General features: G+C 34.9%; 1 protein-coding gene across 2 annotated transcripts in view; it reads left to right on the forward strand.

Moving 5' to 3' along the window:
* The first annotated feature begins 534 nt into the window (after positions 1-534).
* Positions 535-22,724, forward strand: part of LOC145297776 (myeloid-derived growth factor-like) — a 35,844-nt gene continuing 13,654 nt past the window's right edge. The window contains exons 1-3 of one of the 2 annotated variants that reach the window (XM_080144027.1): positions 535-911; positions 9,536-9,586; positions 15,996-16,139. In XM_080144027.1, coding sequence (XP_080000153.1) covers positions 711-911; positions 9,536-9,586; positions 15,996-16,139 — 396 coding nt within the window. In that variant the 5' untranslated portion in view covers positions 535-710. Of the gene's footprint in view, positions 912-2,821; positions 2,908-9,535; positions 9,587-15,995; positions 16,140-22,724 lie in introns of those variants that run through there. The other variant, XM_080144028.1, reaches the window with a different exon arrangement.

The raw sequence follows: 22,724 nt of genomic DNA on the forward strand, positions 1-22,724 counted from the left end.
CGATCAGTTGGACGTAATCTAAAAATGTATAGAATTTAAAGCGGAACGAAATTTAAATTTCCGTTCCATTTTTACTACAAACGTAAAACTACGCATTCTCCGTAAGTTTTACTTACTGAAGAACAATAAAAGTAAAAGAACTGATTTGCCTTATCACCGCTCCCGGTAGCGCTCCGCAGAAAATTAGGAAGTGCGTTACCTGACTATAACCAAACTAAAAAGAAGTCGAAAAGTGTGGTGGTTGGCGCAAAACGACAGCTCGCTTCACCGCGGCGCCATTCGTGGTGGCGAGCCTCGTTGTGATTCTTTTCCAGCGAGCGACGCGCACGTGGACAACAACTATAGGTCCAAAAGCAAAAGAGGTCGTGTATACATTGGGTGTATATACATATACATATCCCTTCCTCTTATTTTAACACTACGTCTCTTTCTTGTCACACTTATAGTAAAAGAAGAAACAAAAACAACAACAAAAATACACTTTCGTACAACAAAAGCCAAATAAAAGCCCTCTAAAGCGCACATATAAATGCGGTTTCGCAGTAAAGGGACCAGAAGCGGAAAATTACCAAAGGAAATTATTTTTTTACGAATGAGATTTCACTTATTTCGAGATTTGCAAATCAAATAGGAGCAATATATATATATTTTTTTTTAATATTTTTTTAAGTTTTTAAAAAAAAAAAAAAGAAAAAAAAAGTTCGCACAAGATGACAATTGCCTTTTCTTTTAAAGGCAAGAAACCGTCGTGTGTAACGGAGAAATGTCTGTTTTGTGTCCAAATCTTTTTGATCTGTTTTGTCCAGTTGAGTTTTGGCAGAGTTAAACTCGACATAAGCACCCCGGATGCAGAAACGGTGAAATTCGATGTGAAACCTGGAGGACAGGTTAACGAATATACACAAGAGCGGGTATGTTTACATCCCTCCCCTCTCATTTATTTTCTCCTTAAAAAAAACAATCTATTTATTTATTAAAAAAAAAAAAAAAAATAGATTACGTCCCTCGCCCTTATTCTGAATTTGTGTTCGTAGGACATCATCGGGGGACTGTCTCATCAATATAAATGATCACACACTAAAAATAATTAAATGAAGAAAAAAAGGGGGGGTCGTCCTTCAAACAGAAATCCCCCGATGGTTGCTGCAGGCCTGTCAGACTAATAGGGTAAAACCTCGGCGGACCTGGAGAATGTTGCCTACCTTTTTTTTTTTCTTTATTTTTTTCTGATTATTTTAGAAAAAGCGTGAACTCGAACTAATAGAAAAAAATATATTTTACTTGTAGATTTCGTTGTGCTGAAAAAGAATCTGAAAACCGTATCCGTCGCAAATTAATAGTTTCGGAGATATTAATATTTTTCTAAGGGATTATTTTCTTTGTAAAATCAGCTCTAATTGCGTAAAGTCGGTTGACTGCGCATGCGCATAGCCTCAAATCCACAAGTAATTAAAAAAAAAATTTTTTTTATAAATTAAAAAAAAAAAAAAAAAAAACTTTGTATTTTTTTCATTAGTAATTTTACATAGTAAAAATGTTTTATTATTATTATTATTTTCTTTGTAAAATCAGCTGTAATGTTATAGACTTTTAAAAGTGATTATATGACACCCCCCTGATCATGCGCATGAACTTCAACATTTACGCGCAAAATCAAATTTTTTTCTTCCATTTCTACCCAATACTTTATGTTTTGAATTCACTTGGATTAACTTTTAATTTCTTTCACTTCTTTAAATTTGGAGTTCACAGCTTTCAGTTCCTTTTTCACTTCTCCCAAAATTAACTTTCATCACGAAATTAATTATCTTTAATTTCATTTTTACACGCAAAATCTTTTTTACTTTAATAATGTCTGCCTGTGATGGATGCTCCTACAACTATTTCAAAAGTATAAGTGTTTTTTATGAGAATTCGTCTATGTCACTGGAGTTTTTGCGCAGACACGGTGTGCTACCAACTGCCGTCAGGTGTACACTGTGTGACAAAAATTGCACCTTTAGGGAGCACGGAGGTTCGGGTGAATGGCGTTGTAACAGTACCTTCGTCATCCGTAAAACCAAAAAAAGGCGCCACTGTACTTTTTACGCAAGTGACTACAAGGGGACATTCCTACAGAATTCCCACATGGATCCATGGAAAATAATTCTATATGTGGAACCACTGGCTGAGCAAACGGTGGGACCACGAAACAGTCACCGATTGCTTGGCTATATCGACTGCAACATCTGTGCATTGGCGGTCTTTTTGCAGCGAGGTAACCGAGTCCTGGTTTACGAATCAGGACTCTATCGGCGGCCAAAACATTGTCGTCGAAATAGACGAAACCTTCCTGGTACACCGTAAAAACCAGAAAGGCCGACCTCTAAGTCTATCACAAATTTGGCTCTTTGGGGGGATAGAGCGAGTGTCAAAAAAGAAATTTGTTATCCCACTGGTGGAATCTGTCGGAGAGAAGACAGACGAAAGTACCCTACTCCCTCTCATCAAAAAATATATACGCGAAGGATCCGTTATAGTGAGTAACCGGTGGGGGGCGTCGTACCACTCTCTGGACGACCACGGGTATACTCACTGTATGGTGAATCAATTGAATCATTCTCAAAACCTCGTGGATCCAGCAAACAACGAGGTCCACACTCAAAACATTGAAAGACTCTGGAGGGACCTTAAGGAGTGGGTAAAACGACCAGGTATTAGAGCCAACTATTTACGCGAGTATTTAGCAAGATACTTATTTATAAAAGATCACGACGAGAAGGGGGCTCTTCTACACCATTTTTTCATTCAGGCTGCACAGTGCACGTCTCTATCCCCCCCAAGGTGATCGACAACGTGTTTTTGCTCCTCCAGTTCTTATCGACGATGAATCCAATGTCGAGGAAGAACGGGACGACGCAACTTAATGTAAGTGGACTTTTCAGCTATTTTTATAGATAAATCTGACCTCCCCCTCCCCCTCCCTCGCCACTCTAAATTCAAAATTAGGTGTTTTCTTTCAGCCACGTTTTTAGAGTTCAGACATAATCACGTTTAAAAAATTGTTAGATGAAAGTACAGAACAATTACAAAACACCCTCCCCGCCCTTTCATTTTCCTTGATTACGTTCTTACCAAGAATTCAGCTTAAAAAAAAAAAGGCTGACGTACACGAAAATACGCATCGGCTCCGATGTTGTACACAGCATGTTCGAGGGAGCGTTTATTAATCTGAAAAGAAAGGAAAGAATTTTGGGGGTTGTATTACTGTACACATAGATTCGAAAGAGTTGTCAAAAATAAAGAAATAAATGTTATCAAAGGCAAGGTAAGTTACTTTTCTACCTAACTGGATAAGTTTTTAGTGTTTATATGTAATGTAACATGTTTATACAGATCGAAAAACATAGTGTTTACCGATGTATTAGAAAATTTAAAATGGCGCCCGACTCTCTCTTTGACACGATAAGTTTGGGAAAAGGAGTTAAAGATTTTTAAAAAATATGCAAAATACTGTTAAAACCCCGACAGTATTTTGTCTAGTTTTTTAACTTGAAAATATTATTTAAAAATAGCGCGGGTACTTTTCACTTAACAATTTAATAAGAACAGGTAACAGTAGCTATGTGCATCATAAGCACCAAATTTTTGTTTTGTTTTCATTTTGTTTGTTTGTTTGTTAAATCCGGCCAACAAAAAAGTAAAGTACTAAGTATTGCCTTGATCCTTCATTGCACCAAACAACTTCTTGACCTTGTCAGTGAAGAACTTCTGAGACTGGCTAGTCTGCTGATGATATCTGATATCCTCATTCCCCAATTTGGAAGCCAACTCATATTGATGAACCAGCTCGCTAATCTCTGCTTCAGACACCATCCATCGCCTCCGTGCAGATGGATCTTCAGTAATGCCAATGGCACCACCATCACCTTTGACCACTGTATGCATGAGCTTGTTCATGGGCTTGGTCAATGGCTTTACCAGAAAATTCTCTGTGAGTCTTGTGGAACACAAACTTTCTAAGTTGGAATTCACGGAACACTGCGAGATGAGTTTGTTCTAAGATGGGCACCGCCAAAAATGGCCGAAAAATCAAGTTGTTTTTTAAAACGAAATTACATTTATTAAAATCCATTATTTCTGAGTAACTTTTTTTTCCCAGAAAGATAAAACCCTGAATTTTATCATATAGAAAGCAGAATAATGTAAAACTTTTTCTACTATTTTTAATTAAATTTTAAATGTTAAATTTTCCCCAAAAGTTAACAATTGGCGTTTTTTGTTTTGCACAAAAAAACGTATATAAATAGTTAAGAAAAGAAAAGGTTTTTGAAAGAATTAATTTGTTTATTTCTTGTCTAACTAAGATTTAGGGTGATCTTCTATGAGAATATGCAAAAATATTATAAGTACCTGGATTTCAAATAATTCCACTTATTCATATAGGCAACCAGTTACTTCGAGTCGATTTGATTACTGTTTGTGCTTGATAAAAAGCAAACTACGGAAGACCAAAAAGCAAAAAAAAAACAACTTATTTTTCAGTGACGAAAATTTCAGTGTATTATTAACGCTGAGGCTGACCAGTACCAGATGGGTGACCATTTGTATGAGTTAGGTTTTTAATGTGTATGTGTGTGGGGGCCAGGCTCTCCAAAATGGGGAGGGGGGGGCAAATTAAAGCAGAATAAAAAAAAATTATTTCAGCGCGTTTGGTCCACCGTAGTCGAAAGACGGCAAACGTTTCCAAACTGGATCGAAAAAATAATGATATTTTTAACACAAAGGGCACAATATTTATCGAATTTTTTTTTGTATTGATTCTTCAAAGCATGACATGTTTAATAATGGTCATGCATTATTCGGCTCGCTAAAAAGAAATTGTTAATTTATTTATCAAAGATTTTAAAATGGCTTTTTTCGTATAAATATTAAAAAAAAGTTTTTTTTTTGTTTTGCTTAACTTAAATTAATTATTTTACTTAACATATTCACCGAATTTCACACTTCAAAACTCAAAAGCGGAATAATTAAACACAATCGAAGTTTTGATATTCAGACATCAAAATAAGGTATGCAAACAAGTTTTTTTTTTTTTTTTTTTTTTTTTTACAACAACATATGTTTTGTTCAGTTTCAGATGATTATTTTAAGCATACTTGGAACCCCCTCAAAACAAGGGGGGGGGTTGTAAGCAAAAAAAATATATATAAATATTGTTCATGAAGAATAAGTGCACTGTTATAAAGTTCATTCTTCTCTTAATAATCGCTGAAAATTTCGTATTGATTGGATAATTACCTGATTTTTGGTAGATTTTTAAAAAGACGGTCCGTCAAAAAGTACTTACCTGCCCCATCCCCCCCCCCAGTTTTGGCGGTGCCTATTCTAAGGATACCATGTCTTTGAGGTGAATGGGGAGCAATTGAGCACAGTTGACATTGTTGTTGGTAAAGAAGGGGATCAGAGCAGAGAGTGCTTCACAATACAAGCTGAAGTTAGCCTCTCTGAAAGATCTAACCAACAAGAACACAACCAACTCCATTGACAGAACAAGCTCCCAGAACTGAAACTGAGGACTCTTTCCTCTGTGTCTCTCACCAGCCGTCAAAATCCAGGACTCTGTTTTCTTCTGCAGATTGGTAGTCATGTTCTTCCTTTTGGAGCATATAGACAGCATGCTGTGACCTCGTGCATATGGCGTGTTTTTGTGTCATTGGATGCAGAGAGAAACGAGTCAACTGTTCCAGAAGAAGCCACCCTAAGAGCACCTGTCTATCTGCTATTCTGGCGCAAGGACCCAAATGATCTGAATGAATCCCATCTCTATGTGTAGGCCACCAAACATTACCACAAACCTGTCCTCGCCATACCGGTCAGGCCAGTGCCACTGGACTTGTTTAGCAAAAGCGTAGATTGGCTGGTCTACAATTATCACAGGAATCTGATTTGGATTGATGTGAGAAATAGCATCCTTGACTTTGTCCATATAATGTGTCACCGTAGCAACAGAATGAGCCTCATCACGTAGAAGGGTCAACAGTGAAGTTCACTTCAAACTCAAGATCTTATATTCGCAGTTTCATGTTAGGGGTGTCAAAAATTCCCCCCAAAATTCTGATACACCTACAACTACAGTTAGTACACTACAAGCCGATGCTGAACCCCATGCTGAGTTTCACAGCAGTGATGTCACCAGTGGGCCCTGGTTGTGCTTTGACATCACTCTTAAGGTACCACAAACCATAAGCTTTAATATTAAACTACATTAATGTAACAAATAATTGACAGTAAACTTTTTCACCACAGACTCGGCACAGATCATAGAAAAAGGTAAGGTTATAGTTGAAAACACCACTACATACAGTAATCTGAGCCGCCATTTTGAAAAATGGTGGCCATATTGAAATTTTCAAGACATAATTGGCTTAATTATATGAGAATGCATTCATTTCATTTTTGGACCATAAAGAAATTGTGTCAATCGGAGTTCCTCTTCAAAAATTGAAATTTGTCAAGTTTGCTTCTGCAGCCATCTTGAATTTTCTGGTGCCTAACGTTCTTTTCTTAAAATGCATATTCTGAACGCCATTTGTGTCAGTTTTGGTGCTTGTATCACTAAGTGCAAGATTCTTATGGGATATTGAGATAACCTGCCCCACTAATAAGCCTTTCTATACATGGCCTCATCGATGTTAGACGATTTCATTTCTCCTGCTGATCCCGATGTGTATTTTAGTGTTTATCGCCACAAGTGCTAATCTGGACTTGCACCAATTTTTCTGTTAATAATTACATATAATTATAATCTCCGGCCAAAAATAATGTCCAGCAAAAAAAAAAAAAAACATAATAGCAAAATAATCCACAATCCCTGAAACACACTGCATATAACATTGGAGCCGATGCGTATTTTGTTATGGGGACCTCACTTGTGTACGTCCGCGAAAAAAAAATATATAAATACAAAAATAATTTAAAAATACACAAAAAAAAAAAAACAACTCATTTATAATATGTATTATAAAGAAAAAACTAATAAAAAAAATACAAAACATTTTTTAAATTATAAACAAAAAAAAACCCAAAAATTAGTCATTTACACGATGTATCGGAAAGGTGTTAACTATTTTTTTTTTTTTTTAATGGATTTCAAGCTATCCACATGTGCAGTCAGCTGACTTACACCATTACAGCTGATTTTACAAAGAAAATAATCCCTTAGAAAAATATTAATATCTCCAAAACTATTAAAATGCAATGGATACGGTTTTCAGATTCTTTTTCAGCACGCCGAAATCTACAAGAAAAATATTATTTTTTTCTATTAAGTTCATGCTTTTTCTAAAATTTCCAAATTATTTTATCAAATGGACACTAGTCTACCAGATCGTCAAAAATTTTTTTTAAAAAGTCAATATTTAAATATTTGTAGGGATGCTCAGTTTATAATGCCATGTTCTATTAAATTGATCACCCATTTTTGAACCACTCGACATTTTTCGGCAAAATTAGCCTTTTTGAAGCAATTTAGACATTTTATGGTGATTATTTCTAAAAGCGAAATTTATAAACTACTAAAAACTTACCACCCCCAATAAATATTGAAATATTGACTTTTTTTTTATATTCTGGTAGCTTAGTGGCTATTCTATAATAATCTGCTGAAAATTTTTTAAAAAAAGACAAAAATAAAAAAGAGGGACAAGATTATTCAGGTCTACCAAAACCTCGTTTGATAAACATATTTTGATTAGAAAGGTTTAAATAAGTTTAGAGTTCGCTGTTTAGTCTGACAGGCCCACAGCATCCGTTGGGGAACATAACTTGAAGAAAGCATCATTTTCTTTAAACTTTAAAAAAATCTATCAAAATTTTTCTATTGATTTTATTTTTACGATATTTTCAGGGTCAATGTGAAATGTTATGCTCTTTCCAATAAACCGATTATAATATTTTAGACAAACGTTTTTTTTTTTTTTTTTAATTCACGCCCCCCCCCCCATTTTCAAATGTCTATTAAAAAGTAAATAATTAATTTACACACCAAAGTTTTATATATCACAAATTGAAGATAAAAAAGATCGATAAATAATATATTCAAATTTAAAACAAAAGTGTTTTTTAGAAATTTACCTGTAAAGTCTGAAGTTAAAACCTTTTTTTTTTAATCACAATTTTTTTTTTTTTAATGAAACCTTGGTCCTTGCTCCTTTTAATTGGAAAAAAAAAAATTAGGGTTTGAATTACATTTTTCGAGTAGTTATAAGCTTGGAAAGACAGGGGGTCGAATTATTCAATATTTTTCACAAAGTTTCTGACACCTCTAATCAATGAAGTGTGACCAACACAAATTCAGAATAGGGGCGACATCAAGCATTGGTGAACGTCTACTTGAATTTACTCTCGTTATTTATTTATTTATTTCTTTCATTTCCAGTGAATTGTATTCAAGTACGCATGGAAAAAAAATAAAAGAATTAATAACTTTATTTCGTTTTAGTAAGAAAGATGAGATTTAAATAACAGGGGAAGGGCATCTTTTCTTGTAATAATAAAAATAAAGTTCGTTCCATTTTGTTTTCGAGTTTCCGATTCAATGTTTATGTTTGATAGACGCGGACGATGTTTTTAGCGGTTGATTTCCATATCAACATGTATTTTGGAATTGAAACTGGTTAAAATTAAATTCTGTACTTTGTTGACATTCTTTGTCAAGTGATTTGACCTGATATATGAATGCCCTGGAAAAGTCACTTCTGATTAATGTTTATCAGTTTTAAAATATGCAAAAAACGAACTTGGTTGTTAATAAAATTCTAAATGTTTATTTATTTATTGATGTGTGTGTGTGCATACCAATAAAACTTTCTCACGGATGCACCAAATTAAAAAATTCTATTTTTCCCTGGAAGGTGTGTGTCCGTAGATTGTCCTTATTTATATATGGTTTGTAACGAACAACGCAGAATCACACAAAAAGCCCGAAATACGGGTTTTGGGGCCGTTTCGTGTAATTGTCGAAATAGTTACCTGGCCATGTCAATGGAATTTAGCACTGTCTGTATACAGTTTCAGTAACATCTTTCGTCATACGGAGAGGACATGTGCAATGAATAATTGGTCTGACTACGGATCAGAAGATTCCAGGTTCAAATCCTGGCAAATTCGTAATGATTTTAACCATCATTTTATCCAACGTTTACTTCTTATCATTACTCTTAGTTAAGGTATTTTTGTTTTTCCAGTCATTTTGTTTTTTTGCATATGGGAATTTCCTATACTTTGAGTTCAGAAGGTAAGCATTGATGATAAGACGATGTTGAGTGTACTCGATTTTGTGTTTGGGTCAGCGTTGTGTGTGCCGACGCAGAATAAAATATTGTCAAGGGTACACACATAGTTTTTTGGTTTTGTTTTTTAATATGAGTGAATTGACCAAGAACCCGTCATTAACCATGTTTCTCAGAGTACAGGTCAGATATGTAAAATAAAATTTTAAAAAATACAAATTTAAAAAAAAAAATATGTGAAATAATTTTCTTTTTCGTTTCAGGATGGTTTTGTGTGTATCTTCAAATATGCCTGCCAAGGTGGCACAAAAGAGGTACGTAATGCTACAGGTGACACGGATATTTTCACACGACTTTGTTTCATTCTTTGTTAAGATAAAAATTAATTAAATAGCAATTATCATCATCATCAGTTGAAAGAAACAGTCTTTTCACGTCACAAACACACCAAATATTTTCAAATATTGTACTTGTAATCAATCCTCTTTTTTTTTTTTTTTTTTTTTTTTTTTATACATAGGCATCACCACGTTATCAAGGCCAAGAGGCCACTCAAGGATAAGGGTTAAAGAGTGTACAGTAGAAATTGGACAATATAGTAATCATTAGTAATGAAAATTTGGTAAATTTGATAACTTATATGGAACGGCTCATCAAGAACTTATTTACGTTAGACTTGAAGACAACCATATTTTAGTCAGCCGGAAAGCAGGAAAACGGAAGACAAATCCACAGGCGTGCAGTTCTAAGAAAGAAGCTTTGTTCATGGAATCTACGTTTAGGTTTAGGCACAGATAAAGAGTGGGGGAAATTATTGATAGTGTTTACAGCTAGACGAGTGTTTCTTGTGAAAGTTTGGCGAGGGGGGGACCATAGATTGAAGCTCAATCGAACACTTTCCATAAAAATAACGATACATCAGAGACAAACTCGCAACATCTCTTCTGTGAGATAGAGGTTGCAAGGAGGAGAAAAAGACATCTCCTACGAGGCTACGAAGTCTATTTTGAACTCTATCAAGGCAGGACAAGTCCTTTCTAGCAGCTCCTGCCCAGATGTGGCAACAGTATTCCATCCTTGGACGTACCTGGCTCTTATATAGATAGAGAATTGCATCAGCAGTGAGATATTTACCGGATCCTCTTGAAAAAGTCTTGAAATATAAACGAAACTATGATGGATATAAAGGATATAAATAATTTTTTTTTTTTCCTTTTTCATATAGATATATATATATTAGTCATCCACATACAGTGTATATATATATAGAGAGAGAGAGAGAAAGAGAGAGCGATGCCTTCAATAATTTTCCAGAATTTTTTCGGATGGGCATTTAAAATTGTCGTAGACTCTTGAAAATTCAATATGTTATTGCTATACATTTTATGAGATAACCGACCAAGTTTTATGACTTCAGGTTCAAATGAACAGCTACAGCAGGAATTGGAATACACCCTACTAAAGCCTGATTGTCACAGATGGTGATTTTCAAAAATGCAATCTGGACATGAAGACACTTTAGAAGAACGATATGCAATAAAATTCGGTTTTAAACTTTAAAAAAATGCCACAGAAATGTATGAATGGAAAATTTCAGACTCCTTTTGAACCATCTTGAATGAATCAAGCATCAGTTTTTGAGTGGCATGAGAGATTCAAGGAAGGCAAGAAATCTGTGAGGGATGAGAAGTGTGGGAGGAGTAAGGAAGTCAGAACACCAGAGTTGATTGATCAAATAAAGAATTTCATGGATAAGGACTGTCGTGTGTTTAGAGATAAGTGTACAGTTTGATGTCAGTGTGGGAACTGAAGATGCATAAGATTATTTGACCAAGATGAGCATCAAGACAGTTCCTCACCCTCCCTATAGTCCAGACCTTGCTCCCTGTGACTTTTAGTTATTCCCTAATCTCAAAGAAAACCTTAGAGGCTGTCATTATGAGGTAATGGAGGAGATGAAAGAGGCTGTGACAGGGGTCATTGACATGCTCGCACAAGAGGACTTCCATGGGGCCTTCCAGAAGTTTCTGGTACAATACAAGTACATCACAGCCGAAGGAGATTACTTTGAAAGAGACTAGAGTTTCATGTGTGTACTATCAAATAGAAGTGTCCATATGAAAAAAGTCTGGAAATTTATTGAAAGGGCCTCATAAATAAATGATGAAAAGTTTATATTCCTAATTCCAAGATGTTGTTCACCTTTCTGTTTATTTCTTTTAGCATGCTAAAATGGTCAGTTCTCGACACCATCTGTTTCGTAGCGCAGAAACAATCATAATTATTGTACCAATATTTTAATATTTTCCGCCCTGTTTTACTGGAAGAATAAGAACTATAAGAATATACTTTTAAAAAAAGAAATAAGAATTGGAAGAGTAGTTGCAATTGTGTTTAATGATATTTACGCCATCTTTGATTTTTATACAGTTATTCACACCTTCGCAACGTATTAATATAATGTTGTGATATTGTTTTAATTAACATTAAAATATCTTACATAATATTTTTTTTTCAAATTTATTTATATATACTAGCAGTTGTTATACCCGGCTTTGCTCGGGTCCTATGTACTGTTCATAACTTTATGTGCATATGTATATATTAAAAAGTGTGAATATGTACGGTAATGCCTTTCTATATAATAGGCTTTCTTAACCACCATAGGGAAAAGTTGGTAGAGACTGCAGATGTAAAAAAAAAAAAAAAAAATTTTAACTTTGACCCCAATTATGACCCGTTAACATTTGTTGTTTTGGGCTACAACCAAATTATTAAGTTAGATCCATGTTCAAGTAACCTATATCTAAAATTTCAAGTGTTTAGACCAAAATTGGCGGAGGAGTTTGGTAGAGTTCTCAAAGGTCAAATCGTTGAATTTTGACCTCTCAACAGCCAAATTTCTGGCCGAAAACAGATTAAAAAGATTTTCTCAAATCTCAATACCCCTTATGTCAAATCTCGAGTCAGTAGACTGAAAATTAACAGTTATTTGGTAGGGAAGTGTACACACACACACACACACACAGACAGACAGACATGCGCACACATACGCACACAGACATTTTCACTTTTATAAATATACTAGCAGTTCCGCCCGGCTTTGCTTGGGCCCTATGTAATGTTCATAACTTTATATGCATATGTATATATTAAAACGTGTGAATATGTATGGTAATGCCTTTCTATATAATAGGCTTCCGTAACTACCATAGAGAAAAGTTGGTAGAGACTGCAGACGTCAAATTTTTTTAACTCATATTTTGACTCCTTAACATTTGTTTTGGGCTCAAATCAAATTAAAATTTTTGACTCATGTCCAAGTAATCTACATCGAAAATTTCAAGTGTTTAGATCCAAAATTGGCGGAAGAGTTTGGTAGAGTCTGTAACGGTCAACTCTGTAAGCTTTGACCTCTTGCCAGATAAATTTTCGGCCGAAAACTGATTAAAAAACTTGCTTTATGTCTGAATACACTTTATGTAAAATTTCTAATTTTTAGAACATAAATTGGCATAGTAATTTGGTAGAGACCACAGAGGTAAAAATTTTTTAAACTTTGACCCCAATTATGACCCCTTAACATTTATTGTTTTGGGCTGCAACCAAATTATTAAGTTAGATCCATGTCCAAGGAACCTATATCTAAAATTTCAAGTGTTTAGACCCAAAATTGACAGACGAGTTTGGTAGAGTTCTCAAAGGTCAAATCGTTGAACTTTGACCCCTTAACAGCCAAATTTCTGGCCAAAAACCGATTACAAAGATTTTCCCAAATCTCAGTACCCTGTATATCAAATTTCGAATCTGTAGACTGAAAATTGACAGTTATTTGGTAGGGAAATCTACACAGACAGACAGACACTTTATCTTTTTATAGATATATAGATATGCTACCTTAGCGATGAGTTATCTACCCTTTGTTTTGCATATATAAATGTGTTGCCTCTTTTACTGAGGGGTACTTTTTTTTTTATGAATATTTTTATGTGCATAAAAGTTATCTATTAACTTCTATGCATGTAAAAAGATTTTTTTTTATTACTAAGGAATCACCACTTATACTCGAGTCGCCTCTTGGCCTTGATGAGTGTTTAGAGTGTACATTAGTCAAAAAGACAATATCATAGTAATCATTAGAAGTTTAAATTTGATAAATTGGATTACTTAAGGGGAACGGCTCATCAAGAACTTGTTTACATTGGACTTGAAGACGATCATATTGTAGTCAGCTGGAAAGCAGGCAAACGGAAGAGAGTCTCACAGGCGTGCAGTTCTAAGAAAGAAACTTTGTTTATGGAATCTACGTTTAGATTTAGGCACAGATAAAGAGTCGAGAAAAGGGCATCCCCTATTAGGCTACCAAGTCTATTTTGAACTCTGTCAAGCCAGGGATAAGTCCTTTTTAGCAGCTCCTGCCCAGATGTGGCAACAATACTCCATCCTTGGACATATATTTAAATATATAAAAAGAAGTATATGTTTATGGGGAAATGTTTATTCAATTATATTTGATTTTTTATTTATACCAATCCTTTAATTTATGAAGCTCGATGTAACTACAGAGCATATACAAAGAAATTACTAAAGTCTATATAAAAATTAGTGATAGGACGATTCTAATATTTTTCCTGATTCCGATACAGTTACCTGCTTTACTCTTTAAATATTTAGTTCTAAAGTTTTCTTTTTTACCAGATGGGTGACCATTTGGGAATACCAAGGCGTTGCATGTAAGCGGAAGGTCAGGTCAATTCTCCTGCTTGTGATGGTGTGCATTAAAACTATGTGAAAAGATTATGGAGTTTACTGAGCTACCTCATCTCGACTGCTCTTGCAAAATGATGACGATATAGATTTTAGTTTTTATGGAAGTTTTATCAGCTATATATTAATAGGATAGCGTGTTAGACGTGTTATTTATTTTTTACTAGCAGGGGGGGGGGTACCCGGCGATGTTGCCGATGTTTTGAGGTGTATGTGGTTTTGGGTAAATCAAACTAAACTAAAATAAAAAATAAAAAAAAAAAAAAAGTTTTGACAGGTGAGTATGAGGATCGAACCCAAACCCTTGAGGCAAAGTTGGAAATTAAAGTGTGAAAAAAAAAAAAACGTGTGAGTATCGTTTGTTACGGACTTCCATTTCTTGTACTAAATAATTTTACCAAGAATTCTTCATAAGTTTTGGTTTCAGTTTCGATTATAGCTGAAGGAATTCCAGTTATATATTGTAATTTATTTTTATTTCGGACTATTATTCTCATCTTTATTAGTTGTTTCTTTTTTTTATCTTTTATTGGTTGTTGTTTTTTTCACAACGTTTCGGCCAACTATTCCTCTGGCCTTCGTCAGAATAACACGAACTACATGTTTTACGACCGTGCATGTGAACAGATAAAAATTTGAGTTAGGAGATTCGAGGTTCCTATCGGCCGCAGTTTCCACCTGACGAAGGCCAGAGGAATAGTTGGTCGAAACGTTGTGAAAAAACAACAACCAATAAAAGATAAAAAAAAAAAAAACAACTAATAAAGATGAGAATAATAGTCCGAAATAAAAAATAAATTACTATATATAATGCTCATCTCAAAAATGAATTCCAATTAAGGGATAATATATATGTATATATATTTTTTTCATAAGTTTTGGTTTTAGTTTCGATTCAAGCTAATGCACCCAAGTCATATGGATATATTTTTTTTTTTTTTAAATCGCAACTTTATAATATCTAAAAATCGATAGAACATTAACTCTGTAATAATATATACGAAATCTGAAAAAAAAATTAAAATATCTATGATAAATACTTTTGCAGTTTTAACAAAAGAGCTACATTAATATCAGAGCGTCTCCATTTATGCTGAACATCTACAGAATGCCAACATCAATATATTGCATATGAATGTGGAATTTCCACAGGTCCCGCTAGTTTTATTAGTACAAGCAATGGAAACTTAAGTAAAAAAAACAAAAAAAAAACAATTAAAGAAATGTTCTCAGCATCGGAAAATAGGCAGAAAAATTTTCGGATACAGATTCCAATACCCACCAAAATTCTGATTCTGATTTCGATTAATCATCCGAACGTTACTGTGTATATATCAGGAATTTATACTTAGTTTCCAGCAGTGCATATCTGAACACTGGTAAATGTACCTGTAGCATTAATTTTGAAGAACCTCTACGTAAATTATTTTGTGTGCAGCCTCTAACAGAAATTCCAGTGCATGAACAACCAACATACAACAGGCCATGAGAAAAGCAAGGTGTCTGAAGATTAAGTCCAACAAATTTGAGGCTTTGTCCTTCAGCTTTATTTAAAGACATGGCAAAACTAATTTTTATTGGGAATTGTAAAAGATTGAACTGAAATGGCATGTCAAGGAATAAGGGGAATCCGAGGAATTAACAAAGTTTCATATTTAAAATTTTCAGTTATTATAATTGTTTCCAGAACATAAGTTTTCAAAAATTTTATTGCTAACCGTGTGTAATTACACAGATTTCTTTATAATATAACTGGAGCCTCTTCCTTAAATATCAGTTTAGGATGTGGCATTCCAGGCAGTTGTAGTAAATTCTACAGGAAATTCTACTGCCTGATCTTCATTAATCAATGGATTGGTACCTCTTGAAAAAGATTATAATTTTATTGAATGTAAGATTACATCCGTTTGCTGTTACCAACAGTGCATGCTGTATTAATTAATGTTTCTCTTTCAGGAATGGGAGATGTCTTTACAACGCAATGATAATGGCAAACATTACAAATGCATTGTGTCACGTCCCGGCGGCAGGTCATATCTATTCTTTCAAGAATTTTCTCTCGAAGTCAAAGGAGTAAAACTCATGTCGAGTGTTCTTTACGTAAGTGCAAGACACCATTTTGTTTTCTCGTTACTTTGATTTTTTTTTTTTTTTTTTTTTTTTTTTTACACAGTAATCACCACTTATCAAGGCCCGGAAGCCACTCAGGGATAAGGGTTATTGCAAGTACATCACGTTAGTGAGGAGATTTTATGAAGTGTTTAATTAGGGGGGCGGTTCATTAGGAATTTGTTAACATTAGACTTGAAGAAATCCAAGTTGTAGTCCGGAGGGAAGCAGGCAGACGGAACAGAGTTCCACAGGCGTGCAGTTCTAAGAAAGAAGCTTTGCTCATGAAATCCGCGTTTTGATTTAGGCACAGATATAGAGTGGGGGAAATTTTTCACAGTGGATTCAGCTAGACGGGTGATTTTCGTGAAAGTTTGGCGAGGGGGGACCAGGGATTGGAGTTCAGACGAGCACCTGCCATGAAAATAACGATAAAACAAGGATAGGCTCGCAACGTCTCTTCTGTGGGAGAGGGGTTGCAGGGTAGAGAAAAGGGCATCCCCCACTAAACCACGAAGTCTATTTTGTACTCTGTCAAGGCATGATAGGCTGTTTTTGGCAGCTCCTGCCCAGATATGGCAACAGTATTCCATCCTTGGCCGTACTTGGCTTTTATATAGATAGAGAATTGCATCAGTAGTGAGATATCTTCTGATTTGAACTCGAACTTGCATTGTACATAGGTAAACAAGTAATGTTGTAGCTTGGCGTCTTGGTTCTGATTGTGATTATGATAAAGTCCAAATTTTGGTCAATCTTAAGTGTCTGGTGCAATGGAAATAATCCGAGTCAATTTCTCAGGAACATTTCTTGTCATATAATAACTCCATTTTATTCAGACGACCTTCAAACTCCTCGGCCTAACATTTGCGGGCAATATGAACTGGAACAAATACATAGAGGACATTGCAAAGGCTGCTGTGTTCCCTCTATCGAGCTAGAAGACTACTCACGCTTGAGAGTATCCTGTACCTTTACAAGGCTATCATTCGCCCATGCATGGAGTATTGTTGCCACATCTCGGCTGGTGCATCTACCACTAGTCTCCCCCTCTCAGATAAAGTCCAAAAAAGAGTTGTCAATCTAATCGGTCCCACTTTATCAACTAAGCTCCAGCCCCTGTCCCATCATCGCAATGTTGCATCACTGTGCCTGTTTAACAAATATTTTAATGGAATGTGTTCTGATGAACTTGTTTCACTTGACCCCCTTGACGTACATATCCCTAACAAATCCGCTTAGCAATGAGTTCTCACCCCTTCACTGTTGATGTCCCTAAATGCCAGAAAGCTTTCTATTCTAATAGTTTCTTCCCATCGAACAGCTAGGCTTTGGAATTCCCTTCCTGCTGCCTGCTTCCCTGTCTGTACTGATATGCAGAAGTTTAAATGTAACATAAACAAATATCTTGTTACTCTTTCCTAAACGTGGCGTCCAAGTGGCGATATGCTTTGTAAAGGAGTGAACATGAGTAAAAAAAAAAAAAGTAGCAGATCACCTGGCGTTGCCCAGTCGTAAAATATGCTTAAATATTATATTTTAATTCATACAGAAACTGAGACATCTGTATGCGAGTATTACGGTTTTTTTTCTAGACAGTTCACTTCTTGTAAGTAAAAAAAAAAAAAAATAAATGAGCTGAGATCGAAATCAAAACCTAAAGACAGTGAGTCAAGTATAATAACCATTAGACCAGCTTGACACGATCTTTATAAAGTGTTTTCAAACCTACTTATTCTTAACACAAGGAAGTTGATGGATACTGAGAACCTTCAGGAGTAGGAACAGAAAGTGCATGCTCACACTATGGAAATCCCTTGTCCTCCCAAGGCTGGAATACTGCTGTCAGCCATGGTTTCCACAAAAAGTAACAGAAATCTGCAAACTAGAAGCACCCCAGAGAACATTCACCAGCAGAATATGGGGAATAGATCGAATGAATTACTGTGTTCACTACAACGCCGAAGAGAACAATATATTATCATCTATATATGGAAAATCTTGGAAGGAAGCGTCCCAAACACAACAATAGTAGAAATAACCCACCAGCGGCAAGGAAGGCTATGCTATATAAAAAACACACCTAGGACTACACACAGGATAAAGTCCCTCATCCACCACAGCTTCACTTACAGTCGCACAAGAACATTCAACTGTATTCCAGCTGCAATAAGAAATATAAGGAGAGTATCCCCAGACACTTTCAAAAATACAACTGGAAAAGATACCTGACCAGCCACCTACACCAGGCTACCCTAGTCCCAACCTCAATCGTCTAGTTGACTGGACCTCTGTATGAAGTGAACAACCTGGATGCAGTGGAGTTTCAGCTCAACTGTGTCAATAACTGATGGAATAACACAAACTATATGTTTTAAGACCGTGCATGTTAACAGATAAAAATCTGATGACCCCCCCCCCCCTCAAGTACCAATTTTTCAATTTTAACCCCTTAGCAACCCTTTTGATCCGGATGAAAACTGGTTAAAATATCTCTACATATCTGAATGCCTTATTTGCCAAATTTCACATCTGTAAATAAAAAAAATTTGTTGAGTATATAGGTTGAGAAGTGTTCTCACACGCACAGACACATTCTCACTTTCATAGATATACTAGCGAGGGGTACCCGGCGTTGCCCGGGTGTTTGAAGGTGTGTGTGGTTTTGGGTAAATCAAAACTCCGGGGGGGGGGGGGGGGTTAAAATAAAAAAAAATGTTTTAGTATGTAAGCATGAGGATCGAACCCGAACCCTTGAGGCAAAGTTGGAAATTAAAGTGAAAAAAAAAAAGTGCGACATTAACCATTGGGCCAGCGCGAGATGCTAACAGAAACACGTTTGAATTTATTTAATTACTTAAATTAGCAGGTGCACGTTTTAATGACTTAATGAGGTCAATTTTTGACTGCAGGGTATCATTTAGTGTGGAACGCTTTTTTTTTTTTTTTGCCAAGATGTTGGGGGTTGTCCAAATTGAATAGCAATTGTCTTCTGATATAAGGAAATAATATTTCCACATTGATCAAAGCTGATTGCTTTCGGGCATTTCTGGCGATCGAGACCGGAAAAAGAATTAGTGTCGCTTTTATTATAGAAAAAAGCCTAATCCGCATGCGGCGAGCAACAAATGTTGAATATTTATCTTTCCAAAGTCGAGCAAATTAAATAGACAGGCGAGCTCCGTTGTTAACTCGGAGATATGATTTATATGTGATATAAAAAGTTTTAAGAAGTTGTGAACCGACTTACAACTTCTCTGAAAAAAGCCTTTTGTAGACATACAGAAAAAGCGAACACACATACATACATACATTTTCGCTTTTATATTTATAGATAAATTTACTCTTTTTTTTTTTTTTATATAAAAAAATTTCGAACACGTCCCTATTATATTAAAGAACCTAATGTTGATTTTATATGCCTGGCCTCTCTACTTGTGCAGTGAGTGTTTGAATTTAAGTTTTTAAAATAAGTCACGCATCATGTTTTAATTGTGTTTTAAAAAGAAACATTAATTTCAAACGCGCCCCTGTCATATTAAAGAATGTACTGCTGATTTCATATTGCAGGCCTTTCTACTTGTGTAGTAATGAAATGAATGCTTGTGTTTAGAGCACAATTGAAGCATGATACTTGACTTTTGCATTTTAAACTTCATGTGAAGCCATTATATATAAAAAATAATTTTATAGAATCAGCAGTCTCTACAGTGCAATGTAGACAACAATGTATTGTCCGAAACCAACGTAACTTTGAGGAATTGTAAAAGAAAGATGTTATTTTATTTTATTTTTTTTAATAAATGTTAACCTTAAAAAAACAAGGAGTTCTCACACAGATCATCGTCAGAGATTGTTCACTAACAACAACAACCGGTGGTGTTCTCTGTCGTCTGGATGACAAGTCTCCCCAGATTCCAGTACTTTCCACCTCTTTTGATAACGTTGGCAAATGATCGCATCATCGAAACAGCCTCTTGCCATTGACTTTTTTTTTTTTTTATACTAACAATGATAATAATTTGTTACTGACGCCAAGATGACTGCCTTAACAACTATGTTAAAATTATTAAATCGAAGCAGATTAAGTAGTAAAAACTAGGCCTATGACAACAGAAAATGCTTTCATTGTTTTGACTCTCAAGTATACATCCGACACAGACACAATTAATCAACCGAGCACCACATCACTTTACATAAAAACATAAGATATCAATGGATACATACCTGAGAGTCAAAACAAGGAAAAGAATATGCTGTTGTCCTAGCCCTAGTGATAATGACCCAACTAGTCACAGGTATGTCTGGTAAGATTAATTATAGAATAAAAAAAATAATTTTCCAAATAAATAATAATCAATGTTGTATATATAAAACAACAGAAAAATTAAACATTTAAAAATATTTCAAGCAAAATAATTTTTTTTAAAATGGTTAAATAAGAGTTATCCCCCTTTTATTTAATAAAAAAATAAATTAATCAATGATAAGCAAGAAATCCCCCTCCACAAAAAATGTTACATCTATAAAAAGAGGAATATGCATGTAAGGACACTTCTCAACCTATATACTCAACGAAATTTTGATCTACACACTTGAAATTTGGTAATTTAGGTATTCAGACATGGAAAAACTTTTGGGTCCATTTTCACCCGGAAAAAAATGGTTACTAAGGGGTCAAAAATTGAAAAATTGCTACTTGGGCGGTCATCGGAGTTTTATCTGTTTGTCAACTATATCGCAAAGTTTGAAAACACTTTTTAAAGATCGTGGTAAGTTGGTCTAATGGTTATCGTACTTGATTCACTGTCTTTAGGTTTTGATTTCGATCTCAGTTTGAGTTTTTTTTTTTTTTTTTTTTACTTACAAGAATTGACCTGTTTAGAAAAAAAAACAATACTCACATGCATATGTCTCGGTTTCTTTCGTTTTTTTTTTTTGTTTTTTTTTTTTATGGATTTTAATGTTACAGTGTTTCTGTTTATAACAAGAATTCTGCATTAATTAAAATATAATATTTATGCATAATTTACGACCGGGCAATGCCGGGTGGCCTGCTAGTGTATAAATAAAGGCAAAAATAACAGAACAAAATACAAGAATAGATAAAATAGTTAAACAAAATTGGATATTTTCCATGTCCTGCGATAATTTTCTGTAGAATGGATAAGATAAAAAGTTCAGTTCAAAATTCTTCATGGCTAAAAGCTTTTGTTAATTCTAAGCTTTGGAGATTGGCAGAATTCAATTCAATTCAAAGTTCTGATTTTATTTAGATGAGGACTGATTGATTATACTATTTGTATTGATTGGACTATTGTTCTCATCTTGTTTTTTGTTCCCACGATTTATCGGAGAGAGACCTATGTTTTCAGTGACATCTGTGCACCCGTTAGTCTGGACTATTGCCAGATAACTGTCCATTAGTTTTTCCTGAAATTTTGCCACAAATTGTATTTCATTAAATAGATGTGCACAGTAAAAAAAATTATTTTACAAAAATTCCCATTGCGCGCGCCCCCAGGGGCTCAAGAGGTGAAAAATGCCCCAAATGGCAAAAATGACACATTTTGCCCCATGACTTTTGATCCATCCATTAGATTTTTTTTAAACTTGGCCAAAATGTGGAGCCCATTCTTCTTAATATAAATCCAGTATGGGTGACCCTGACAAAATTCTGGTTTGCATCCCCGGGGACTTTCAGTGCTAAAAATGCCTCTTTTTTTCATATTTCTCAACAAAAACTAGATATGCCTGACTATATAGTGGTTTTTCACAGTGGTTAACTCAAATATACATGTGTTAAGGCCTGAAACTGCACTATTATCCATTTACACTGGGATTCGGCATCTCCAGGGGCTCCAAAGAAATAAAAAATGCCACAAAATGGCCAAAAATGACACTTTTTGCCCCATAGCGTTTGATCCATCCATTAGATTTTCCTGAAACTTGGCCAAAATGTGGAGGCTATTGTTCTTAATATAAATTAAGTATGGGTGGTCCTGGCAAAATTCTGGTTCGCATCTGGGACATTTAGGAATAAAAAAAAACGTCCTTTTGGAGCTCTTTTTTCATATTACTCAAGAACTTGATATGTATGTCTATATAGTAGTTTTCCATGGTGCTGAATTCAAATATACATGTCTTAAGGTGTGAAACGGTATCATTTGTCCGTTTTCACTTGGATTGGGCATTCCCAGAAGCTCAAAAGGGGTCACAATGCCCCAAAATTGCAAAAAAAAAAAAAAAAAAAAAAAAGACACTTTTTACCCCGTAACTTTTACTTCATCCATTAGATTTTTCTGAATCTTGGTGAAAATGTGAAGGCAACGTTGGGACTTCATGCTTCTCATATGGAGCACAAGAGGGAGACAACGCATGCGCAGCTTGTTTTTTTTTTTTTTTTTTTTTTTTTTTTTTTTTTTTTTTTTACACGCTTACAAAACCACAGTAAAAACAAAAACAACTCCAAGAATACGAAACCATCTAAGGAGCCAGTAATTTTTCTTTTTTTCTTTTCCAAAATGGCGACCATTCCTGACTACTATTTGGGACCATGCTTAGGGAAGATGAACA

Source organism: Euprymna scolopes, chromosome 18, assembly GCF_053919585.1.
Source record: "Euprymna scolopes isolate OS-2025 chromosome 18, ASM5391958v1, whole genome shotgun sequence".
In the NCBI taxonomy this organism is placed as follows: Eukaryota; Metazoa; Mollusca; class Cephalopoda; order Sepiida; family Sepiolidae; genus Euprymna; species Euprymna scolopes.